Source organism: Arvicanthis niloticus, chromosome 5, assembly GCF_011762505.2.
Source record: "Arvicanthis niloticus isolate mArvNil1 chromosome 5, mArvNil1.pat.X, whole genome shotgun sequence".
Lineage (NCBI taxonomy): Eukaryota > Metazoa > Chordata > Mammalia > Rodentia > Muridae > Arvicanthis > Arvicanthis niloticus.
The window spans coordinates 46,929,866-46,949,262 of record NC_047662.1 but is presented as its reverse complement, the minus strand read 5'-3'; the positions used below and the strand labels follow the sequence as shown (position 1 = coordinate 46,949,262).

The following is a 19,397-nucleotide window of genomic DNA, read 5'->3' as shown; positions in this document are numbered from 1 at the left end:
AGAACCCATATGGTCATCTGTAAGCAGGGGATTATATGTTCTCTTGGCCTTCTTGTGTACCAAGCATACACATACTGTATTTACATGCAGGCAAAATTACTTATACACATAAAATAAAATAAATCTAAAAGTAATAATTAGAATAAATGCCTCTGCGAGCTGGCATAGAGAAGCTAAGGCAAGAAGGAGGTTTTCTCAAGTTCCTGAATTTGAGAGAGCATGGCCTTATAACTCCAAACATTTACAATTATCTTCAAGAGTCAAAGTCACTTACCTACCCAGTTACCCACATGCCCATCCACCCACTCACTTACTCATTCACTCACCCACCCTCCACCCACCACCAACCCACCCACTCATCAATTCACTCACTCACTCACTCACATACATCAGCTTGAGAAATACTTTTTAAAGCATTCTGCATAGTACCTGGTACAAAGTAAGAACTCAGCTAATAGAGATGATTGTTTTTATTATTGGCCCATGTAATACTCTGTACAAATTGAGGGGTTTGTTACCCTTATTAGCTTCACTTTGCATATTGCCCTATGAGTTCTGTTGAAGCTGGTGCTTTATTGGGTTAGCACATTCAGTGGCACACACTCAGCCTGCTCCCTGAGAGCTGCCGCTCTGCCATGCAGCGTTTCAGCTTAAACAGATGTAACTGAGCAGGAAGGAAGTCATGTTCTGTGCTCACATACTGTGAACGGCGGTTTAGGTGGCTTGTATCCATAACAAGTATGTTGCTGGGTTTGAAAAGTTGCTTCATGGATAAATAGCTCCTTTCTCAAAAGTCCTGGTATTGATCCAGCTCCTACAAAGTTTTAGTACTTACTGCAAATTAGAATTTAATTGGAAAACATACTCATAAATACAAGTAATTAGGAAAATTAAAGTTAGGATAGCTGTTTGTGTTTTCTAAAAAATTGAAGTCAGGAGAAAATTTAATTTTTCTAACTAATCAATATTTAGAAAAGGAAATGAAGATAATTCATCATAGAAGAGCCTCTGCTCTGTGGTTAGTTTTCTCACTGAAGTTTTCTGCTAGTGTTACTGGCTTTAAATACCTGTGTTTTCTTAATTTCTCTTTAAAATTGTAAGATTAATATTTCTTGGCCATAGTTAAGCGTGTACCAGTGTGTGCACTTAGGCAGCACTCTGTTCAGTCACGGTGATGATGAGTGGACAAGGAAAGAAGCTAATGACAACCAGGCTCTCCAGGGAAGGCACATGCCTATTTGTCTTTAAAGTATGAGTCTGATGGCAGAAACAAAGGCCACGTTTACAGTTTATACCTTAGAGGATAGAGATTTCATACTAGTTTGTCTATGAAATTAATTTAACATTCATTTTTAAATTCCTTTGATCATGAAATGACTTCACTTAATGGAGTTTTCTGTCCTGTTTCTTTTTAGTATATGTTTGATAGACCATACAGTAGAACATTGGAGGCTGAAGCTGACAAAATTGGACTACAGCTGGCTGCAAAGGTGAGGTGATCAGTAGCTGAAATACAGTTGACAATAATATATACTGTCTTAACATGGCAAGACCATGTGTAGAAGCAAATCAATTACATCCAGACCAGGGAAGAGAAAAAGAGATTGTAGTCGGGGAGGTATAGTCCCCTTTCAAGGGCATATCTTCATAAGCAATCTCTTATTTAGCTCTACTTTTAACTGGTCTGCCACTTCCCATAGCACCTTGGGGATTTGCTTTTAGTCACAATGGACCTTTTGAGGTTACTTAGATCTCACCAAGCCATAGTACTTTATAATTTTCATAAATCTATAACACTTGAAGATTGTGTCTCTTAAAGGTATGGAGGAATATCTGAAAATATTCATCAACTCTCTTCTCTATATGAGGCTGTAATTGGTACTATATATTAAAAGTCCTTTTTTTTCAATAATTTATTTTTTATTCACTTATATCCCTATTGGAGCTCCATTCCTCTTATCCTCCCAGTCCCTCCCTTATAAATCCCCCCCCCCCATTACCATCTTCCCTTCTCCTCAGAGGAGGGGAATCCCCCCTTGGGTACCACACAACTCTGGGACTTGTAGTCCCAGGAAGACTAGGCACATCCTTTCCTGCTGCAGCCCAACCAGACAGTTCAGTTAGGGGAAGGAGATCCAGTGGCAGGCGACAGTCAGAGATAGCTCCTGCTCCAATTGTAGGGAACTCACATGAACACCAAGGTGCGTATCTGCTACAAATCTGTAGGGCCTAGGTCCAGCCCACACATGCTCTTTGGTTGGTGGTTTAGTCTCTGTAAGCACCCCTAGCCCAGATTAGTTGACTCTGTAGGTGTTCTTGTGGTATCCTTGACCCCTCTAGCTCATTCAATTCTATCCTCCACTCTTCCCCAAGACTCCCCGAGCTCTGCCTGATGTTTGGATCTGCCTCTCTGCATCTGTTTCTATCCAATGCTGGACGAAGCCTCTCAGGAGACAGTTACTCTAAGCTCCTGTCTGCAAGCATAGCAGCATATCATTAATAGTGTCAGGAGTTGGTCTCTCACATGGGATGGGTCTCAAGTTTGGCAGTCATCGGTTGGCTGTTTCCTCAGTTTCTGCTCCATCTTTATCTCTGCATGTCTTGTAGGCAGGACAGATTTTGGGTTGAAGGGTTTGTGGGTGGGTTGATGTCCCTTTCCCTCCATTGGAAGGCCTTTTTGGCTAAAGGAGGTGACCACTTCAGACTCTATATTCCCTGCTGGTAGGAGTCTCACTCCTAAAGCCTCCTGGTTCTAGGCCTCCAGCTAATCCCAGAGATGCTCCCACTGATATCCATTCTCTAAGCCCCTCCCACCCTTCAACATTGTTAAGTTCATCTATGAGGCCATAGTCACCCTGATACCTAAACCACACAAAGACTCAACAAAGAAAGAGAATTTCAGACCAATTTCTCTTATGAACATTGATTCAAAAATAGTCAATAAATACTTGCAAATCAATTCCATGAATATATCAAAAATATATCATGGAACTATGATCAAGTAGGCTTCATCCCAGGGATGCAGCGATTGTTCAGTATATGAAAAATCCATCAATGTAAGCTACCATATAAACAACTGAAAGAAAAAGAATCACATGATCATCTCATTAGATGCTGGAAAAAGCTTTTGAAAAAATCCAGTACCCCTTTGTGTTATAAGACCAGGAGAAATCAAGGATACAAGGTACATACCTAAACATAATAAAAGCAATAGCCAACATCAAATTAAATGGAGAGAAACTTAAAGCAACTCCACTAAAATCAGAAACGAGACAAGGCTGCCCACTCCCTATCTCTTCAATATAGTACCTGAAGTTCTAGCTAGAGCAATAAGACATCTAAAGGAGATCAAGGGGATACAAATCGGAAAGGAAGAAGTTGAAGTATCACTATTCACAGATGATATGATAGTATACATAAGTGACCTCAAAAAAAATCTACCAGAGAACTTCTACAACTGATAAACACCTTTAGCAAAGTGGCTGGATACAAAATTGATTCAAAGAAACCAGTGGCCCTTCTTTGTACAAGTGATAAATGGGCTGAGAAAGATGTTAGAGAGACAACACCTTTAACAACAGTTCAAATAATATAAAATACCTTGGTGTAACTCTAATCTAAGCAAGCAAGTGAAAGACCTGCATGACTCTTCAAGACTTCAAGACTCTGAGGAAAGAAGTTGGGGAAGACATCAGATAATGGAAAGATCTCCTTTGCTTATGGACTGGTAGGATTAAGATAGTGAAAATGGCCATCTTACCAAAAAAAAAAAAAAAAATGCAATTCTCATCAATATTCCAACATGATTCTTTACAGACCTTGAATGAGCAATTATCAACTTCATATGAAAAATAAAACAAAACAAACAAACAAACAAAAAACCCAGGATAGCTAAAACAATCATGTATAATAAAAGAACTTCTGGAGGTACCATCCCTGATTTTAAGCTGTATATACACCACAGAGCAATACTATAAAACCCACATCCATTAGCATAACAACAGGTTGGTCAGTGAAATAGAATTGAAGGCCCAGAAATAAGCCCACTCACCTATGGGCACTTGATATTTGACAAGACGAAACTATACAATGGAAAAAGGAAAGCATCTTTAGTCAAAATCTTAATCTTTATTAGAAATAATTTTTTGCATGTATGAAATTTTTAGTTATAGAAATGAAGTATACAAATTAAAACTTTAAAAGCATAATGGATATATAATGCCCTAGGCCCTTATTACTCTGTGCACCTTCTGGGAGGCCAGTGACGCCTCTGTCCTACACCCCTTGTTTCTCCATCCTAAGGGTTTTTGAGAGGACTGGACCATGTATAGCTGTTTTCCCTCACTTGGAGAAGGGTAGACCTATTGCTGTTATGATTCAGGCAGAGCATCTGAGTGTCTGCCACTGAGATGTGTCCTGGTGAACGAGGAACAAGCATGGTCTAGTGGAACAGCTGGCTCGCTATGAGCTCCTGAAATGGCCCTCAGGCTTCACAGGCGTCATGCTGTTCTCTGTTGGGAAGGACCCTTCCCACCTAATTATTATTTTAACTACCTGAGATAGTTAAGTTATCATTACTAGTAAAACATTTTTTAAAAGAGCATAAACTATAGTTTATATATTAAAATATCATTTGGCTCTTTGTTGAGTTTCCAGTAGTTATTAATTATTAAAACTTCTTATTAGAAGTTTATTATTTAAACTTCTCATTGTGAATATTAATGGATTTGACTCTGTAAATGATATTACATATTTACAAAAGTAAAGGTGTTTCTTGGTGTGTTAAGTAGGATCAAGTGAAGTATCAGGCTGCATGCATTAAGGAGTTACCAAGTAAGGAACAAAGAACCAGTATGTATGGGCTACTACTATGGATACACTGGTCTGTCAGGTTTGTTTCCCTTTAAGCATGTTTTGCACTGTGGTTAAGAAAGTTTGATTTACCTTAGTAAATTGCTTCTGTTTTATTTCTAAGAAAGTTCATTATATTGGCTCTTTTATGTCACATGCAGAAGTGATCCAGGTAATTCTGTGTGGATAGCTAATAAACTCAGCCCCAATTATTGAAAGATCTGGGGGTGTGGTAGTATAGCACCACCTGTAATTCCACTACCTTGGAGGTGGAGGCCAGAGGAACAAAAGTTCATGCTAGCCTGAGCTACATTAGACCCTGTCTCAAAAGAGTTATTTTGGTCATAATAGTTAATTGCCACTTTGGAGATTTGCTCCTTTGTGACTAGTCATTCATCCATAGCACATGAGCTCGGTAGCTTTGTAACAGGGTTGGTATTGTTGCTAATAGCTCTGCCCTTTAATGTAGTTGTGCAATGTGGACTTCATGTTCTTGGATCTTTGCATACTTGTATACATTTTATAATGGACTCATTAAATTATATGTCCATATAACACTGGCCAGGGCATGGATGGGATAGTTGACCAGTGCCTAACACACTGAGTTTTCCTATCTATGAACATGATGTATTTGTCATTTATTTAGCTCTTCCTTAATCATTCTTAATAATGCTTTGAACTTGGTTTTGTATATAAGGATTATGCACATTTTGTCTGATTTATTGTTTGATGTTAAGATATAGTCATTTAAAAGATTACTTTCTTGCCTATAGAAATATAATTGACTTGTGTAACTTACCACCTGCCTGCCCTCCTCCCTCCTGCTGTCCTCCCTTCCTTCCAATGCTTCTCCATCCTATTAGTGTAATGTCCAGATAAATTAGCACTAGCTGACGGCAGGCATCTTTGTCTTCCCTGTCTTATAAGAAAAACAATGTCTGCTTTTTTTCTCAGCTCTCATGGTTCTTGTAAGCTCTCTTAGAGGCCATATTAGCTACTCTTCTGTTGCTCTGATAAAACCCAAAGACCAAGGCAGGAGGAAGGGCTTATTTGGCTTATGGTTCCAGAAGGAAAAGAGCCCAGGGCATGCTAGTGAGCAGCAGGTGTGGCAGGGGCAGGAGCCAAAAGCTCGGATCTCAACTAGAGCATGAAGTGTAGAGTGCCACCTGGAATGGCTCCAGGCTTTTAATCTCAGAGTCCCCAGTGACACACTTTCTGCAGCAACGCTGTGGCACCCAAACCTCCTTACAGTGTGCAAAAGCCTGAGCCTGTGGGGATATTCCTTATTCAGACCACCACAGGGCTGTCCATCAGATTGAATGGTCTGTCTTTAGTTCCCCATGGTTTGGGAAATGTTTTTTAATTATAAAAAAATATTGTATCCTGTCACATGCATTTGTTGAATTTATTGAGATGGTTATGTTTTTTCTTTTATTTGTTAACATGGAAAGATACATTTTTTTTAAAAGTTAAGCTAACCTTTTGAAAATATGTATGTATAAAACATACATATATGTATGTATAAAACATGTGTGTGTACTGCAAGTATTTTCTCTTCATTCTGTGGCAACTTTTTATTTTATAATGGGTTCATTTTGAAGAACAAAAGTTTTATGTTTTTGTGAAGTTTAATTTTTTGACTTTGGGTTTAATTATTGTTCTATCTTTCTAAGATGGGAGCTCAGGTAATTAATTTTAGACTTTGTTGTTCTTTAACACAAGCAGTTAAAGCTCTAATTTCCACTCCTCATTATTTTACCTGAACTTGAAACATTTTGATACATATTTTCATCATCATCATTTTAGTAAAAATGTTTCCCAGTATTCTTTGTAGTTTTCTTCTCTTATATACAGATTTTAATTCAGTTGATATCTAGATATTTGGAGTTTGTCTAAATGTTTTATCATTGTTTATTTCTAATTTACTGTCTTGCAATTCAGAGAGCATGCTCATTAAATTTTAATCTCTGTGCTGGCTGCTTTTGTGTTAACTTGACACAAGCTAGAGTTATCTGGGAAGAGGAACCTCAGTTGAGAAAATGCCTACATGAAATTGGCCTGTAGGGAAGTCTGTTGTTCGTTCCCTTAGTGATGTGGGAGGGCCTGTGGGCTGCCGGTCTTGATTGAGCCACAAAGAGCAAGCTAGTAAGAAGAGCTCCTCCGTGGTTTCTGCATTTATCTCATAAAACTGGATTTGTCTGGAGTGCGTTTATCCAGCACAGTGCTGCTGTCTAGGACAGGCCCCTCCCCAGCACACCACTGATAGTGTATGCTGGAGTTCTCCTCTAGACTTTGTCCAGGAACAGCAGCCCAAGCGTTATCTTCTGTTCTTATGGCACCAAGTGTCTCTTGGTTTGGGGGTACCTTGTCTTTAACTTTTAAAATTTCTCTTTAAGAATGTGTAGATGTTTTGGTGAACTCATGCTGTCCTTGGCTGTCTACCTTGTCTGTCTTCCCTTCCCCTCTGTCTTCACTTTTATGAGTTACAGACAAACAATATGCAGAGTAGACACCAACTAGCCCCTTTTCTTAGTTATCTCACTACTGCTTTCTCCATAAGCTTCTATATGTGGTTTGGGAGCATGGATGGAGGATGCATGGCTGTGAATTAGGAACCATTGCTGGGTTCCTAATCAGCAATAACAAAGGGCAAAGTTATTCCCATTGAGCGAGGCGCCAGGTCTCTAGATTCGATGCTAGTCATTCTTCCTCCTCAACAAATACCCTTGCTCTGTTTTTACTATCTCCTCATGTTATTACCATTAATAAACATTTGGATCATTTCTAGGAAATACTAATATTGTAAATAATTTTGGAAAAGACACTGTATCTTTAAACTCCATGAGTTTTTTCTTCACTCCTCATTTCTTTCTTTTCTCTTACATGGTTGCATTTTCCAAAGCATACTACATGTGTTGTGTAGCGTGAGACTTCCAGTTGTGATAATATGGTCTGTTTATGTCAAGCACAAAGAAATGTTGCTACAGATGTTAAATCTGTCTTTGTTATGAAACACACAGGATGAAAAATGCCATCTCTAAAGTACAAGTATTTATTTCCTGTCAAAAAGACAAGCAGTATGAAAGCTCTGAATATAGTATTTATACTGCTTTTATTCTGTGAAAGCATCCTTTGAGATAATGGCACCTCTAGCTCTAGTTACTGCTTGCTCTGCCAGCACTGTGCTTGGTGCTTCAGGTATGCTGCCTGCTCTTATTCTATGAAGTGGTTACTGCTTCATCATCAGCTCCTCTTTGCAAGTGAAGGACTTGAGGCCCACATGGGTTACGTTAGCTTCATTGTTAAAAAGACAGTGGTAAAAGATTCAAACAGGAATGGGACAGAGATTTGTTTATCTTTACCAGCTCACTATGGAACCATGTATTCTGTTATGAGATACAGTAGTCTCTTCCCTTGTTGCTGTGATTTAGGTACCTGGCAGGAAGCCAGCTAAGAGAGAAGAAGTTGTGGGGCTTTTGGCTTATGGTTCAAGGACTGTACTGGTTGGTTTTGTGTCAACTTGACACAAGTTGGAGTAATCACAGAGAAAGGAGCTTCAGCTGAGGAAATATCTCCATGAGATCCAGCTATAAGGTATCTTCTCAATTAGTGATCAAGTGGGGAAGGCCCATTGTGCCATCCCTGGGCTGGTAGTCTTGGGTTCTATACGAAAACAAGCTGAGCAAGCCAGGGGAAGCAAGCCAGTAAGAAACATCCCTCCATGGCCTCTGCATCAGCTCCTGCATCCTGACCTGCTTGAGTTCCAGTCCTCACCTCCTTTGGTGATGAACTGCAATTTGGAAGTATAAGCTGAATAAACCCTTTCCTCTCCAACTTTCATCTTGGTCATGTTTTGTGGAGGAATAAAAACCCTGACTAAGACAAGGACATATAGTCATGGTGGATACAATACAGCACAGAGGTAGGAAAATGAAGCAGTTGATCTTGTGTGTCCCCAGGTAGGAAGCAGACAGTGGACAGGAAGTGAGGCCAGGCTAACTCTTAATGACCTCCTCCTTCTAGTGAGACTCTACTTCCTAAAGACTTCCTCACCTTCCCAGTTAGCACCACTAGCTAGAGACCAGTGTGTAAACATGCACTTGGACTACAGTCTGAACTTCATACTGTGGTGTGGAGGAGCCAATGAAATCAAGTAGAGTCCTGACATGAGCATGGTGGCTGAACTAGGCTACCCACATTTGGGACTCTGCTTTGCTGCTTAGCTGTGTGATCTTAAACTCAGTAGTTACTTTTACTTTTTTTTTGTGTGTGTGTGTCAGCACTTTTCCTCACCTGGGTGATGGTGCTTGGACATTTCTCATTCAGTCAATGCAATTCAAGTTCCTGGAGCACTAGGCTTCTGCTTGGGTGTGTCCTGATGTCTGCTTTTGCTAGTCCACAGGGATCTCAGACGGAGGTTTTCAATACTGAATCCTGGAGTTTTACCTACCTACTTCTGATACTTTTTTTCTGACAAACGTTCCATCTTGTATTCAGTTGCTATTTTAAATGCCTACAATCTGTTGTCATTCTTGCTCATTTAAGATTTGCATCTGATCTTTCACCAAGTCCTGACAATTCCATGTATAAAATATGTCTCAGCATGTTTCCATGTCCACTGTCAGCATTTTTTACTGGAATGAACTTCTGCTGCAACTTCATTATGGCTTTCACTGACTGCATTCTGACTCCCTCTCACTCCATGCTCCACCCAGCTACACATGATGAAGCAGGTCTGGTGACCCAACACTGGCCTCTGAACTTCTACTCGGCATCTAGGCTGACAAGCCTCTAATTCTGATGGGTTTTGTTTTCTTTTGACATTACAACAGTCTTACCCAGTCCTGCATGATTGCTCTCCTTTATTACATGGTTTTCATTTATGAACTGAACATGTATTTGTTGTATGCCTTGCTGTCTGCCAGGTAATTGGAAGTCAGAATGTTAGTAGGACACAAATATAACTGATTAATAATTTTAACAAAGTTTGGAACATTGTGGCAAAGGCGTGCAGGCAGGTTCATCCCATGAAAGAATGCAGCAGAATGGTAGAACTTGTATCCATGCTTGAACAACAGCCCAGGAAAGGGTCGGAGAAAGAAGCATTTAAAACAGAGCTCCCTGAGATAAGTAGGAACTACCCTAGTGTGGTGCTGGGGGAGGTCTTGGGGAAGATTTAGTGCAGAAAATAGTTTGTTTAAAGGTGAGGAAAACAAGGCCTATTCTGGAGTTAAAGTCTCTCTGTGACTAAAATATAGGTAGTTCAGGAGTGACCATGCAAGATGGGGTAGAAAAGGTAGGCAGAGAATTTGTTAGTGGTCTTAAGGACTAAGCCTTGACTGAGCTCACTGATGGAGACTTAGGTGTCACAGAGATCTTGGAACTCTGATTTCCTGCATGTGACCACAGACCACAGGCAAGTCCTGTCTGAAAAGATGATAATGATGCTTCTGCTTGCAGTGTTGCCCTTGGTGTCTTGGGCTTGATTCCTATATGTGATGTGTACCCCTATCCTGTACCTTTTGGACATTTACTGACCAGATGCTTTTGTGTATGTGTGGATTCAGGTGCCTCATGCTATGAGACAGGTAAGTCTCTAGAGTTGAACAAACTCCCCAAGCCTGCCCTGCAGTTCCCATCAGAGTGCCAAACTATGATTAGATTTGTTTGTAATTATGATTTGTAGCTTAGTGTCCTTTGTCACCCACCTGTAAGAGAACAATGTGCTAACCCAGGGACAGACACATAGTCAGCCTGGCTGCTGTAAGTTGCCATTACAATTCTGCACGGGACTTGTGTGGCTAAGGGGAACTTTCTTTTTTCTTTTTCTTTTTTCTTTTTTTTTTGAGAAAGATTTATTTCCTCTTCTTTTTTAAATTTTTTTTTTATTTTTTTATTTTATATTTTATTTACATTTAAGATGCCATCCCCTTTCCACATTTCCCCTCCCTAGAACACCCCTGTCCCATGTCCCCCCTTTCCTTTTTGCTTTTATACGATTTTTTTAAAATGTTAATCAAAGGATTTATAAGTTTGGTAATGCTCAATCAGAAGTGTAACCCAATACCCAACCTGGATATAAAAACTATCTTGGACTGGTGGAGACACGTGAACATCTGCCTCCATGCCCCCTCTCTCTTTCTCTCTCTCATCACCTAGCTTCTCCTCTCCTTCATCTTCTCTCCTTACTCCATCTCTTCCTCTCAGTACTCCTTCCCACTTAGCTCCTCCTACATATCACTCTTCCTGTTAAATTAAAACTTTTCTCCCAAAATAGAATTAGAGCATACTTATTCCTAATTGTACCAGTGAGGTACAAGATAGTCCTAATACCCAGTCCATCATTCTGTTGACTAACTAGAACCTCTGTCATCTCTTCTAACTAAAACACTTGCTTTTGATCCTGGCTTTTTGGCTTTAGAATGAATGTCAGCTGAAAACCATCTACTCAGATCTTTTCTCTCAAAGTAAATAGCCAGGATTGGTTATGAGACTATAGGTCTTCAACCCCATCAGAAATCTAGAATGACTGAGTTAACTGAAGTTATGGGAAGCATTAAGCATAGCTTCTAAAACTTAGTCAATTTATAGAGACCGCTGAACACCTGAAAAGCCCCTATACTACCGAATGTTGGAGCATCAAATCTTCAGCCTTCTGGCCCAGAATCATCTGACAGACCTTAGTGATGCAGGATTATTAAGGGCTGATTACTCTGTCTAGGCAGATATAATCAGTCGACTATTCTGCATGTGTATCCTTTTCTGGACAGTAATTTGTCTGTAGATGGAGAGAGGCAATTCTTGCCTAGTGGCACAACTGGAGTATCTCAAGGATGCTCAATTTCTTCTTAGAATCCACAACAGGAAGCTGTCAGGAGCAGACAGGTCTCTAATCAGAATGAACATTAATATATAAATATTTGTAGCGTCAGTTCTATGGACTTCTGATGTTTTGAAAACCAACTATCCATGTAAGGTAACCTGGACTGTTATCTGTTCACTCCTCTCAGCTATTTCTAAATAAAATATGGAAAACACCCTAACAATAAACTCAAAACCATGAATTTGCTATAGTCTAAGGGGAACTTTCTGTGAGGGATCTGTTGCTCATGTGTTACCCCATTGGATTCAAGAGCACTGGAGGCCAAGAAGCAAACAGAATATAGAAAATTCCCTAAGTAACATATAAGCAATTTTCCAAACAAGAAGCTGTATTTCCTTAAGATTCTTTCTGCTTCTGCTCCACCACTGACTGTGAAGACGTCACTTTTACATGCTTATATTTTTATAGCTTACATTTTTATTTGGGAGATCTGTGAGTTATCATTATAGAAATGATCAGGATGTTTAACTTAGAATTAGTGATTAACTTGTCAGCCTACTTCGGACTGAACATAGAATAAAAGATTCAAATCAGCTGGGCAAAAAATTTGACTGTGGGTTTTTTTTTTGATACATATATTCATTTTTCATTGTGAGGAATTTTTGACACTTGGCAGTCATTTGTAGAAATGACTGTATTTTTTAATTTCACAAGCAACCAAACCATCTATATTCATTTTTGAGTATCCGTACTGAAATCTAAAAAAAGAAAGCTAATTTTCTTTTAATGCTTCTAAATTGGGGGCAGGCTCCTTGGAGGGTATTATGTATGATTGCTTTTGATTATTCTGGAGACTGGGGAGGTGTGGATGTGTTATTTGTTCAGTGGTTGGGAAGTAAGGATGATAAATACACTAGAGTGGTTTGAGAACCCTCCCTGGGAGAGATTGTCCAGTCCCAGAACTGCTAAGGACCCTTCAGGAAGCATTGTTGTTTTTTGCAAGTGACTTGAGATAGCTGTGCTCCTAGCACCATCTAGTGAGGAAAGTGGGTAACAGCAGAATTCCCTTTATCACAGAAATAAGAACTCAAAACTTAAAATTCCTGTAAAACAGTAGATTATAGAACCATAAGTGTTGGGGCCGGAGAGGAAAACTGGAGCTAATTTAACTTAACTTCTCCTTTTACAGGCAGGGAAACTAGCATCTAAAGTGGTGACATGATTTACTTAATAGCATATTTGGTTAGTAACAAGATTCCTGGCCCTTGTTTTCCAGGTTAGTACTGAGTCTTCATCATAGCGAACTGTCTTTGTGTTGTACTTGGATGCATGTCTATGTTCTTCAATTAGTCATTTAAGAGTGAGTAAACAGCAAACGAAAAAGTTTCCTTCCATAGACATGCTATATAGTAACTTCCATAACACATATGCTGTGCCCAAATCTTATTTTGAACTCATTTACTCCAGAGAATGAGTATTTGATTATTAGTTGTTAGATTTGCATTGAGTACTGAGTTTTATGATAAAACTACAAGAGACAAGAAAGAATTGTGTGTAAAATCCATTTAAGATTTTACCAGCTGTATTGACCGATGAACCAGCACAGTGGCAGTCAGAAGATGCAGAACAGGGCAAGGACTTGGAGTTATTGAACCATGAAATAACAACCCATTTGTCTTCTGTGTTGGCATACACTAAGTATTATTAATAAACACAATTTTCTATTGACAAATCCTGAGAATGATCCAGCTACAAGTATTTATATCACATTTGATCAGAAAAGAGCAGTTTTAAATTATTGACTGGAAAAACTTGTTAAAGAACAAGTGACTTATAGCAAAAGAGTGACTGTAGACAGGAGATACACTGGGACAGGCTGAGCCCCTGTGTGCAGATAAAGGGAGCTGGCTTCCAGGAGATGCTGAGGATGGTGCAGGCATGCTTTCAGCACTGGGACACCTGAGCCCATGCACAGAGAAGGAATGGCTCCCTGTTGAGGGCTGTACAAGTGACGCTGTCGATGGTGTTCACAGTTGTCTCAGTAATATTTATGTGTTAGGTCTGTCCTGAGTGGGTTACATGTAGTAATTCTTATATTCTTTGTTTCAGCCATTGAGGTACAGATACTGTTATTTTTCTTGGTTTTACAAATGAAACAGAACAATAGAGAAGTTAAATGACATGGCATCTCTCACTGATGGTGGGTTTCTCCCCGCTCCTATGGGATGCAGAACTTCTTTCTTCTAAGCTGCTGTAAACCATTGTTGTCTTCTACAGCATCCCCTCTAAACAGTGCTTGTTTTGTTCCCTCTAACTATCATAACATTCCTAGTGTATTTTCCAGCTCTCAGGCCTTCTGTAACAGTCCTTTGTAGTTCTGTCTCAGGTTATTGACTTGCCTCTGACATGTCTGTGTGGAATACAGAGAGGATGCTAGAACATCTGGTTTAGATGCACAATGCTACTGGCATTCAAAAAAAGACTCGTAACTGCTGATCTCAGGCTTTTCCTCTTGAGGGGGTGATGGCTAAGAGGAGTTGTATTCGGGAAGCTAATGAGTACAGTTACAGTTCCGAGCCCCTTTCAGTTTGTACTTGGTAGTGAGTATTTTGGTCATAGGTGGGATAGAGGTAGCCTCAGCTTGGTCTTTCTCTGGTGTGTTAGCCTTGGGAAATGTACAGGTTTTAAGGATGGTTCATATAGTACTGTATGCCTCATGGATATCATATCCTGTAGAGTTTATAATCAAATAAAAGAAATTCATTGTCAATTAATGCTTTTTACTGCATATTCATGCACATTGTTAGTAAACTCTTGATTTAACTAGATCCTTTGTTATTTATGAATTTATAACACTATTTCTTATGACTAGACATAGCATCATATAATTATCAAAGGTTCCTGTCTACTCGGCAAAGGAGGACAGAAACACTGTCTTCTGGGCTCTGGACTGGCTGCTTTTCATCCTGATGATCTGCAGCATTAAGTTGCAGAGGGTGAATCTGGTGGCCTTGGAGACTGAGTTGTTGGTCCAGGGCACTAACTGGCACCTGACTGTTGGAGTTCAGATTGTGACTCAGTCCCTCACTCTCCTCATCTGCTCTGTAAACTGATGTAAAATAGCATCACTCATCACCTAAAGTCATTATGAAGACTAAGGGAGTTAACATAGTTAATGCTTATAGTCTGCTTATAGTTCATTATTAATTAACTAAGTGGATGGGACTTCAGTTCCATGTCTTACTAGTTGTAAGCCTGTGGCCTCGGCATTCCTCTAATTCTGCAGCATTCTAGAACACACTTCCCACCAACATCTTATGTTTTCTGGGGCTTGTGATCACCACCGGCTCTGTTTGAATAAGGAAAGGTAGTCTAGAAAGAACTTTATCTTTTCTTCATGTGCTCCCACAAACTTGGTAAATGGATTCTCTTTTATTAGATAATTTTTTAAAAAAGATTTTATGCCAAGTATGATGGTACACACTTTTAAACCCGTCAGTTGGATGCAGAGACAGGAAGTGTTCTGTAAGTCCAACCCCAGAAGGGTATATGAGCAGTTCTAGTCAGTCATGGATACATAGAGAGATCCTGTCTTTTTTTTTTTTTTTTAAACAGAGTTTATTTATTTTTATTTTATGCATGTAACTTGCCTGAATGGTTTCAATGCACCGTGTCTGTGCAGTGCTTACACTGTCCAGAAGAGGGCATTGGATTCCCTGGAACTGGAATTGCAGGCAGTTTTGAGCAACCTTTTAGGTGGTAAGAATCGAATCTGAGTCCTCTGTAAGAGCAACAAGTGCTCTTAACCACCAAGCCTTCTCTAGCCCATTAGGTACTTTTGTGCTTGCTTGCTTGTTTGTGTATCTGCTTGAGCCTTTATTCGTGTGCCTGTTTGCTCATGCAGGCCCCACGGTGCATATGTGGAGGTCAGAGAACCTCTTGAAGGCATCAGTTCTCTTCTACCACAGAATCTCTGGGGATTAAATTTACTTCACCAGGCTTGATGGCAAGTGCCTTCACCCACTGAGCCTTCTTGCTGCCCCTTCTCCCCTGCCCCATTTTTGTGGTAAAAATAATTAACATAAGATCTGTTCACTTATGTATTTAAATATGTAATACAGAATGACCTCAGGGAACAGTATCATAGAGTAAGTATCTAGAACCTACTGTCCAGGGACCAGTGGCGCCTCATCACCTCCTCCTGCGTCCCTCATCACAGTCCTGCCTGTTTTAGATGACTCAGGTGGTATTTGGTCTGTGCCCAGTTCGTTTTTCTTAGCCAGATGTCCTCAGTGTTTATCCTGGTGTTGCAGGTGGCTTTGTTTTATGTACAGCACTGATTTTTGACTTTTGTTTCACGTTTACTTAACAGCTATATTTGAATTTGTATTTCAATCTAAATAATTTCCTTTGCAGTTCCTGTAAGGTAAAGCTGGTGGTTGTGAACTCCTTTTGCTTTTGAGACAGTGTCTTACTGTGTGGTCTCCCTCTTTCCATCTCCTATGATGCATTGTAGGCATATATATATGGCAATATATGCCCAGTTCTATAGCTTTTGTTTGTCTCACAAATTTCCATTTCTTTCTCATTTATGAAAGGCATCACTGCAGGAAAAAAAAAGCCTTTTGGTTGGCAATTATTTCCTTTATCACTTGAATCCATTGTCATTACTCTCTGAGCTAGTTTCTACTGAGACATCTCTTGATAGGCAGTGTTGAAATAGCCTTTTAAAGGGAAGCGTATGTTCTTCTTTGGGTTGCATTTGACTGGTGACAGCTGTACTTCCTGCCCCTGCGTGATGGCATTTGGAAGTTTCCAGCATCGTTTCCTTAAATTCTCTTTCTAGTCCTTCTTCATCTTCCTACAGCTTCCTAATGTGCATGTTTGCTTTCTTGGTGATGGCCCATGGTTCACACAGGTGTCCTTCCTCATCCCTTTTGTTCCTGTGGATAGTTTCAAGTGTTCTGTTTCTCAACTTACTCTCTTTGTTCCAGTAGAATAACCATTGAAGATTTTTGTTACGTTTTCTATTTTAGTCATTGTATTTTTAATTTCCAATTTTTTTCTTCTTAAAATTGTTAGATTTGGTTTTTTGTTTTTGAATTGTTAGGATTTTATTTTTATAGTTTACTGAATTTCTTTATCAATGTATCCTAAATTCAATTGTGAATCATTTTATAGATCTTCATTTATTTGGGGTCTATTATTGTAACCTTTCAAGTTTCTTTTCAAAGTGCTATGGTATTCTTTGTTTGTTTGTTCATTTTTTTTTTAAAACATAGGGTCTCATATAGCTCAGGCTATCCTCAAACTCAGTGTGTGACTAAGGATGACCTTGAGCTTCTGACCCTCTTTCGTCAGCTTCCCACGATATAGGATTGCCGGGATGACCACTGTGTCCAGTTTATGAGCTGCTGAGGTTCACTCTCAGGCCTGCAGCTCTCTTATGGCTGAGCTACATCCCAGCCCAGTGATTCTCTTAGTTGTGGTTATACTTTCATCTGTATCTGTATCGATGTCTGTACTTTAGAGAAGCACCCAGAGAAGCACCCACTTCTGGCTTTTACAGTATTCTTTGATATACTCTGAGGGTCGTCAGCTATATACAAACACAATGAGGTGAAGCTGTTTTTAGTTTGAAATACTTTTGTTATCTACTGGGATAATTTTGCCTCTATTTATACATATCAAATGTTTTCAATATTGCCGTCAACTGTATTGCTTAGATTGACTAGGTAAATATCTTACTTGTCTTTTAGTTAACATTTGCAAGGCAAGCCCTGACCCCTAAAAGTATGTTTTTGTTTTTTTTCAGACAGATATAAAGTGAATGTTCATATCTACTTACTAGGATAACACTTTGGGTTCTTTAAACTTAATTTTCAAATTTGTTTTCGTATATATATATATATGCATTCATGTGGGGGCTCACTTGCACACAAGCACGCATGTCCCACAGTGTTAATGTGACCATTGAAGGGCAACTTTTAGGAGTTGGATCTTTATCTTCCTAGCTGACCATTTCCAGGTGGTTTTCCTGTGTACAGTCTCACTGGGGGCAGTGCTGGGGTTAAAGATGCTGCTGCCCCATTAGGAAGTGAGACCTTCAGGCTAGCACTTCATGCTCTAAGACATTTGTCCAGCTCTACCTTAGGTTCTTTTATACCGACAGTACTTAAAGTGCTTGAAGAATTACACTGATTTGAGCATTGAATAGAAATTGAGTTTCAGATCATTTTTTCTCTTTTTTTCCTAACCTTGAAAAATGTCTTATTAGTGTTTTGTGAGCAAGGCAGGCCATGTATCTTGGTTAGGTTCCTATTGCTGTGTTAAAACATCATTGCCAAAAGCAACCTGAGAAAGAAAGAGTTTATTTCATCCTATACTTCTTCACTGAGGAAAGTCAGGGTGGGAACTCAAGCAGGGCTGGAGCTGATGTGGGAGCCATGGAGGGGTGCTGCTTACTGGCTGCTTCATATGGCTTGCTCACTCTGCTTCCTTATAGAACCTAGGACCACCAGCCCATGGGGTGGACCCTCCCACATTAATCATTGTCCAAGACAATGCCCCACAGGCCAATCTGGTGGAGACATTTTCTTTCTTGAGGTTCCTTCTCCCCAAATGGCTCTAGCCATGTCAAATTGACAAAACACTAACATTATGGTGTGTATCATTTTTCTTGCTGTTTAGGTATCACAGTCACACAATTTAAGTCTTTTTGTTTCTACACTTTGGCCAGTCTGATAGAATTTTGTCCTTAATATATTTAAAAGTAAAATAGAAAATGTAAGCACTTGCTTCCTAGTATTTATAGAAAGAGTAAATTAAGACATGAGGAAAATTGAACAGACTTCTAAAAAAACCCTCTAAGTCCTCTTATGGAGGATTTAAAAAGAATTATTAGAAACACTTAAATATAGTTCAGAATTAAACCTTTATTTCCTTCCCACCTCAGACACTTGAGTTAAACTACCAGGACAATGACTGCTAACAGTTCTGAAGTAGCCTTCCACAGTGCTCTGTGTACTTAAATGTATGTGTAACATGTGTATATGAGTTAGAGATGGAATTTTGTCCCCTTCTCACTAGATCCATACACATTCTTTAAAAATAGTTTGTTTTGAATGAGCTAAATGTATTTTTTCTCATGTAGTTGAGAAAATTGGACAGCTTAATACACATAAGTATTTTAATTTTTCTAATTATATCGTTTGGTATAAAATTTCTCTAGTGAAGTTTAATAACAGATTATTTTTTAATAAAAATGTTAATTTATATGGAAGATTTCCCCCTTAATACATGTTTTTGATGTCAACTGGCCTATTGAAAGTGTTTGCAGGGTGGAGGTCCGGGCGGTGGGCTGGTGTTGCTGCAGTGCAATATTGTCTGAGCTCTGCTTTTCTCCTCACTCTGTTTTTCAGTACTGGGACCAAAGCCCGAGCCTAGTGTGCTAGGCATGTTACTCCACTGCTGAGTTCAGTTCCCAGCTTGAGATTTTATTCTTTTAAGTTGTGAGCATACATTACTTTTTTGTTACAGTGGTGACAGAAAATTAGAATAATTTCAAAATGTATAGCGACACAAAAGTAAACTTAGTATTTCTTCTCTCTCCCTTCCCTTCTCTCTCTTCCTTTCCTCCTCTCTCCCCTATCTCCTCTTCCCTTTGATCTCCCTCCTTATCCCTTTAAATATCTGGCTGAGTTTTTTTTTTTTTTTTTAAATT

At 39.3% G+C, this 19,397-nt stretch overlaps 1 protein-coding gene across 5 annotated transcripts in view; it reads left to right on the top strand.

The window, feature by feature from the left end:
* Positions 1-19,397, top strand: part of Oma1 (OMA1 zinc metallopeptidase) — a 46,748-nt gene that overhangs the window by 15,947 nt on the left and 11,404 nt on the right. For 4 of the 5 annotated variants that reach the window (XM_034501644.2, XM_076934564.1, XM_076934566.1 and 1 more), the window contains one exon: positions 1,416-1,490. In XM_034501644.2, the coding sequence (XP_034357535.1) occupies positions 1,416-1,490 (75 nt within the window). Of the gene's footprint in view, positions 1-1,415; positions 1,491-10,311; positions 10,440-19,397 lie in introns of all 5 variants that reach the window. The other variant, XR_013110559.1, reaches the window with a different exon arrangement.